The 7,500-nt window shown below is 48.0% G+C and overlaps 1 protein-coding gene across 2 annotated transcripts in view; it reads right to left on the bottom strand.

Moving 5' to 3' along the window:
- atf6b (activating transcription factor 6 beta) overlaps positions 1–7,500 on the bottom strand; it is a 23,781-nt gene that overhangs the window by 4,690 nt on the left and 11,591 nt on the right. For both annotated transcript variants that reach the window (XM_056236512.1, XM_056236513.1), the window contains exon 9: positions 6,748–6,840. In XM_056236512.1, the coding sequence (XP_056092487.1) occupies positions 6,748–6,840 (93 nt within the window). The remainder of the gene's footprint in view (positions 1–6,747; positions 6,841–7,500) is intronic.

The following is a 7,500-nucleotide window of genomic DNA, read 5'->3' as shown; positions in this document are numbered from 1 at the left end:
AAACATGAGGATCACACGAGAGTCAAGCAAACACTCGAACAAACATGAGGATCACACGAGAGTCAAGCAAACACTCGAACAAACATGAGGATCACACGAGAGTCAAGCAAACACTCGAACAAACATGATGATCACACGAGAGTCAAGCAAACACTCGAACAAACATGAGGATCACACGAGAGCCAAGCAAACACTCGAACAAACATGAGGATCACACGAGAGTCAAGCAAACACTCGAACAAACATGAGGATCACACGAGAGTCAAGCAAACACTCGAACAAACATGAGGATCACACGAGAGTCAAGCAAACACTCGAACAAACATGAGGATAACACGAGAGTCAAGCAAACACTCGAACAAACATGAGGATCACACGAGACCCAAGCAAACACTCGAACAAACATGAGGATCACACGAGAGTCAAGCAAACACTCGAACAAACATGAGGATCACACGAGACCCAAGCAAACACTCGAACAAACATGAGGATCACACGAGACCCAAGCAAACACTCGAACAAACATGAGGATCACACGAGAGCCAAGCAAACACTCGAACAAACATGAGGATCACACGAGAGTCAAGCAAACACTCGAACAAACATGAGGATCACACGAGAGTCAAGCAAACACTCGAACAAACATGAGGATCACACGAGAGTCAAGCAAACACTCGAACAAACATGAGGATCACACGAGAGTCAAGCAAACACTCGAACAAACATGAGGATCACACGAGAGTCAAGCAAACACTCGAACAAACATGAGGATCACACGAGAGTCAAGCAAACACTCGAACAAACATGAGGATCACACGAGAGTCAAGCAAACACTCGAACAAACATGAGGATCACACGTGAGTCAAGCAAACAAGCAGAGTGATCTACACAGAGTGATCTACACAGAGTGATCTACATTAGAGGTCTGCTACCCGACCCGAGCCCGACGGGTCCCGAAAAATGTGCGGGTTTGGGGTCGGGTTCGGGTTAATGTTAATGAACAGCCTCGGGTTCGGGTCGGGTTCGGGTTTAACTAAGAAAAACTAAATAGGCTATATATAGTTTGCGTGCCGCGTGCTTTGCCTGCTTGCTGTGTTGTGGTGACCGGCACGCGAGAGAAAGTATAGGCTACGTGCGCAGATGTGCAATATGTGCATACAGGCTCTCTCTCTCAAATATAATGATATATAAATATATATTTTTTAATTATTTGTTTTATTTTATCATATCATTTATATCACAAAACTGTTTTGCGCATGTGCTACCGCTCTCGCGCGCTATTTCAGTCACAATACAGACAGCCGACGACAACAAGCAAACCATGAGTCTGATAAAGCAAAAAATTACTTGGTAAGTTTTTTCTCTTACTGCTGTGCTGCCTGCTGATAGGGCCGCTGCGCCTACATATATTTGTTTAATATGTCAAGCAATCATTAAATACAACATAGCATATTGCAAAAATGGTATTGCTGTGAGAAACAGAATGGACCTCGGGTTCGGGTCGGGTTCGGGCTTAATATGTAAATGTAATTGTCGGGTCGGGTCGAGTCGGGTTAAATGATCGCGGGTACGGGCCGGGTTCGGGCTTCAGTTTAAAGCCCGTGCAGACCTTTAATCTACATACAGTGATCAGCACAGAGTGATCTACGCAGAGTGATCTACGCAGAGTGACCTACGCAGAGTGATCTACGCAGAGTGATCTACGCAGAGTGATCTACGCAGAGTGATCTACGCAGAGTGACCTACGCAGAGTGACCTACGCAGAGTGATCTACGCAGAGTGACCTACGCAGAGTGATCTACGCAGAGTGATCTACGCAGAGTGACCTACGCAGAGTGATCTACGCAGAGTGATCTACGCAGAGTGATCTACGCAGAGTGATCTACGCAGAGTGATCTACGCAGAGTGATTTACGCAGAGTGATCTACGCAGAGTGATCTACGCAGAGTGATCTACGCAGAGTGATCTAGGCAGAGTGATCTGCACAGAGTGATCTGCACAGAGTGATCTGCACAGAGTGATCTACACAGAGTGATCTACACAGAGTGGTGATCTACACAGAGTGGTGATCTACACAGAGTGATCTACAGTGATCTACACAGAGTGATCTACAGAGTGATCTACGCAGAGTGATCTACACAGAGTGATCTACGCAGAGTGATCTACGCAGAGTGATCTACGCAGAGTGATCTACAGAGTGATCTACAGAGCGATCTACAGAGCGATCTACAGAGCGATCTACACAGAGCGATCTACACAGAGCGATCTACACAGAGCGATCTACACAGAGCGATCTACACAGAGCGATCTACGCAGAGCGATCTACGCAGAGCGATCTACGCAGAGTGATCTACGCAGAGTGATCTACGCAGAGTGATCTACGCAGAGTGATCTACGCAGAGTGATCTACGCAGAGTGATCTACACAGAGTGTTCTACACAGAGTGATCTGCACAGAGTGATCTACAGAGTGATCTACGCAGAGTGTTCTACGCAGAGTGATCTACGCAGAGTGATCTGCGCAGAGTGATCTGCGCAGAGTGATCTACGCAGAGTGATCTACGCAGAGTGATCCGCACAGAGTGATCTACAGAGTGATCTACACAGAGTGATCTACGCAGAGTGATCTACGCAGAGTGATCTGCACAGAGTGATCTGCGCAGAGTGATCTACGCAGAGTGACCTACGCAGAGTGACCTACGCAGAGTGTTCTACGCAGAGGGTTCTACACAGAGTGATCTACAGAGTGATCTACAGAGTGATCTACGCAGAGTGATCTACAGAGTGATCTACAGAGTGATCTACACAGAGCGATCTACACAGAGCGATCTACACAGAGCGATCTACACAGAGCGATCTACACAGAGTGATCTACAGAGTGATCTGCAGAGTGATCTGCAGAGCGATCTACACAGAGCGATCTACACAGAGCGATCTACACAGAGCGATCTACACAGAGCGATCTACAGAGTGATCTGCAGAGTGATCTGCACAGAGTGATCTACAGAGCGATCTACACAGAGCGATCTACGCAGAGTGATCTACGCAGAGTGATCTACGCAGAGTGATCTACGCAGAGTGATCTACGCAGAGTGATCTGCACACAGTGATCTACACAGAGTGATCTACACAGAGTGATCTACACAGAGTGATCTACACAGAGTGATCTACACAGAGTGATCTACACAGAGTGATCTACACAGAGTGATCTACACAGAGTGATCTACACAGAGTGATCTACACAGAGTGTTCTACACAGAGTGTTCTACACAGAGTGATCAGCACAGAGTGATCAGCGCAGAGTGATCTACGCAGAGTGATCTACGCAGAGTGATCTACGCAGAGTGATCAGCGCAGAGTGATCAGCGCAGAGTGATCAGCGCAGAGTGATCTACGCAGAGTGATCTACACAGTGATCTGCACAGAGTGATCTGCACAGAGCGATCTGCACAGAGTGATCTACACAGAGCCTGATCTACACAGAGTGATCTACACAGAGCGATCTACACAGAGCGATCTGCACAGAGTGATCTACACAGAGCCTGATCTACACAGAGCCTGATCTACACAGAGCCTGATCTACACAGAGCCTGATCTACACAGAGTGATCTGCACAGAGTGATCTACACAGAGTGATCTACACAGAGTGATCTACACAGAGCCTGATCTACACAGAGTGATCTACACAGAGCGATCTGCACAGAGTGATCTGCACAGAGTGATCTGCACAGAGTGATCTACACAGAGTGATCTACACAGAGCCTGATCTACACAGAGTGATCTACACAGAGCGATCTACGCAGAGTGATCTGCGCAGAGTGATCTGCGCAGAGTGATCTGCACAGAGTGATCTGCACAGAGTGATCTACACAGAGTGATCTGCACAGAGTGATCTACACAGAGTGATCTGCACAGAGTGATCTGCACAGAGTGATCTGCACAGAGTGATCTGCACAGAGTGATCTGCACAGAGTGATCTGCACAGAGTGATCTACACAGAGTGATCTGCACAGAGTGATCTGCACAGAGTGATCTACACAGAGTGATCTGCACAGAGTGATCTACACAGAGTGATCTACACAGAGTGATCTGCACAGAGTGATCTACACAGAGTGATCAGCGCAGAGTGATCTACACAGAGCCTGATCTACACAGAGCCTGATCTACACAGAGTGTTCTACACAGAGTGTTCTACACAGAGTGATCAGCACAGAGTGATCTACGCAGAGTGATCTACGCAGAGTGATCTACGCAGAGTAATCTACGCAGAGTGATCAGCGCAGAGTGATCAGCGCAGAGTGATCTACACAGAGTGATCTGCACAGAGTGATCTACACAGAGCGATCTACACAGAGCGATCTACGCAGAGCGATCTACGCAGAGCGATCTACGCAGAGCGATCTACGCAGAGCGATCTACGCAGAGCGATCTACGCAGAGTGATCTACGCAGAGTGATCTACACAGAGTGTTCTACACAGAGTGATCTACACAGAGTGATCTACACAGAGTGATCTACACAGAGTGATCTACACAGAGTGATCTACACAGAGTGATCTACACAGAGTGCTCTACACAGAGTGATCTACAGAGTGATCTACAGAGTGATCTACAGAGTGATCTACACAGAGTGTTCTACACAGTGTTCTACACAGAGTGATCAGCGCAGAGTGATCTACGCAGAGTGATCTACGCAGAGTGATCTACGCAGAGTGATCTACGCAGAGTGATCAGCGCAGAGTGATCAGCGCAGAGTGATCTACGCAGAGTGATCTACACAGAGTGATCTGCACAGAGTGATCTGCACAGAGCGATCTGCACAGAGTGATCTACACAGAGCCTGATCTACACAGAGTGATCTACACAGAGCGATCTACACAGAGCGATCTGCACAGAGTGATCTACACAGAGCCTGATCTACACAGAGCCTGATCTACACGGAGTGATCTGCACGGAGTGATCTACACAGAGTGATCTACACAGAGTGATCTACACAGAGTGATCTACACAGAGCCTGATCTACACAGAGTGATCTACACAGAGCGATCTGCACAGAGTGATCTGCACAGAGTGATCTGCACAGAGTGATCTACACAGAGTGATCTACACAGAGCCTGATCTACACAGAGCGATCTACACAGAGCGATCTACACAGAGCGATCTACACAGAGCGATCTACACAGAGTGATCTGCACAGAGTGATCTGCACAGAGTGATCTGCACAGAGTGATCTACACAGAGTGATCTGCACAGAGTGATCTGCACAGAGTGATCTGCACAGAGTGATCTGCACAGAGTGATCTGCACAGAGTGATCTGCACAGAGTGATCTACACAGAGTGATCTGCACAGAGTGATCTACACAGAGTGATCTGCACAGAGTGATCTGCACAGAGTGATCTACACAGAGTGATCTGCACAGAGTGATCTGCACAGAGTGATCTACACAGAGTGATCTGCACAGAGTGATCTGCACAGAGTGATCTACACAGAGTGATCTGCACAGAGTGATCTGCACAGAGTGATCTGCACAGAGTGATCTACACAGAGTGATCTGCACAGAGTGATCTGCACAGAGTGATCTACACAGAGTGATCTGCACAGAGTGATCTGCACAGAGTGATCTGCACAGAGTGATCTACACAGAGTGATCTGCACAGAGTGATCTACACAGAGTGATCTGCACAGAGTGATCTACACAGAGTGATCTACACAGAGTGATCTGCACAGAGTGATCTGCACAGAGTGATCTACACAGAGTGATCTGCACAGAGTGATCTACACAGAGTGATCTGCACAGAGTGATCTGCACAGAGTGATCTACACAGAGTGATCTGCACAGAGTGATCTACACAGAGTGATCTGCACAGAGTGATCTACACAGAGTGATCTGCACAGAGTGATCTGCACAGAGTGATCTGCACAGAGTGATCTGCACAGAGTGATCTGCACAGAGTGATCTACACAGAGTGATCTGCACAGAGTGATCTGCACAGAGTGATCTACACAGAGTGATCTACACAGAGTGATCTGCACAGAGTGATCTACACAGAGTGATCTACACAGAGTGATCTACACAGAGTGATCTACACAGAGCCTGATCTACACAGAGTGTTCTACACAGAGTGTTCTACACAGAGTGTTCTACACAGAGTGATCAGCGCAGAGTGATCTACACAGAGCCTGATCTACACAGAGCCTGATCTACACAGAGTGTTCTACACAGAGTGTTCTACACAGAGTGATCAGCGCAGAGTGATCTACGCAGAGTGATCTACGCAGAGTGATCAGCGCAGAGTGATCTACACAGAGTGATCTGCACAGAGTGATCTACACAGAGTGATCTGCACAGAGTGATCTACACAGAGTGATCTGCACAGAGCCTGATCTACACAGAGTGATCTGCACAGAGTGATCTACACAGAGTGATCTACACAGAGCCTGATCTACACAGAGCCTGATCTACACAGAGTGATCTACACAGAGTGATCTGCACAGAGTGATCAACTGTACACACACACACTGACCTGAGCGACTCGGAAACACAGACACACACACCCACACACACTGACCTGAGCGACTCGGAAACACAGACACACACACACACACACAGACACCACACAGACACCACACAGACACCACACAGACACCACACAGACACCACACAGACACCACACAGACACCACACAGACACCACACAGACACCACACAGACACCACACACACACCACACACAAACCACACACACTGACCTGAGGGACTCGGATCGGTTGAACTGTCTGCAGTCCGGAGAGGAGAAGTACCGGTCGATGTCCTGCAGAACACTGAACACATCGCTTTCATTCCTGAACACAGAACATACACACTGACACGATGACCTCAGGTGTGTGTGTGTGTGTGTGAGTTTGTGAGAGTGTGTGTGTGTGTGTCTGTGAGTGTGTGTGTGTGTGTGTGTGTGTGTGTGTGTGTGTGTGTGTGTGTGTGTGTGTGTGAGAGAGTGTGTCTGTGTGTGAGAGAGTGTGTCTGTGTGTGAGAGTGAGTGAGTGTCTGTGGCTGTGTGTGTGTGAGTGTGTGTGTGTGTGTGAGAGTGACTGTGTGTGTGTGTGTGTGAGAGTGTGTCTGTGTGTGTGAGTGAGTGAGTGTCTGCGGCTGTGTGTGTGAGTGTGTAAGTGTATGTGAGAGTGTGTGTGAGAGTGAGAGTGAGTGTGTGTGAGAGTGTGTGTGTGTGTGTGTGCGAGTGAGTGTGTGTGTGTGTGTGTGTGTGAGTGAGTGTGTGAATGAGTATGTGAGTGTGAGAGTGTGTGTCTGAGCGTGAGTGAGTGAGTCTGTGTGTGTGTGTGCGAGTAAGTGTGTGAATGAGTATGTGAGTGTGAGAGTGTGTGTCTGAGCGTGAGTGAGTGAGTGTGTGTGTGTGTGTGTGTGTGTGTGTCTGAGCTTGAGTGAGTAAGTGTGTGTCTGTGGCTGTGTGTGTGTGTGTGTGTGTGAGTAAGTGTGTGAATGAGTAT

This window comes from Rhinichthys klamathensis, unplaced genomic scaffold (genome assembly GCF_029890125.1).
Source record: "Rhinichthys klamathensis goyatoka isolate OS25496 unplaced genomic scaffold, OSU_Roscu_1.1 h1tg000450l_1, whole genome shotgun sequence".
Lineage (NCBI taxonomy): Eukaryota > Metazoa > Chordata > Actinopteri > Cypriniformes > Leuciscidae > Rhinichthys > Rhinichthys klamathensis.
Note: the sequence above shows the minus strand (reverse complement) of the source record. Positions and strands in the feature narration are given on the sequence as shown.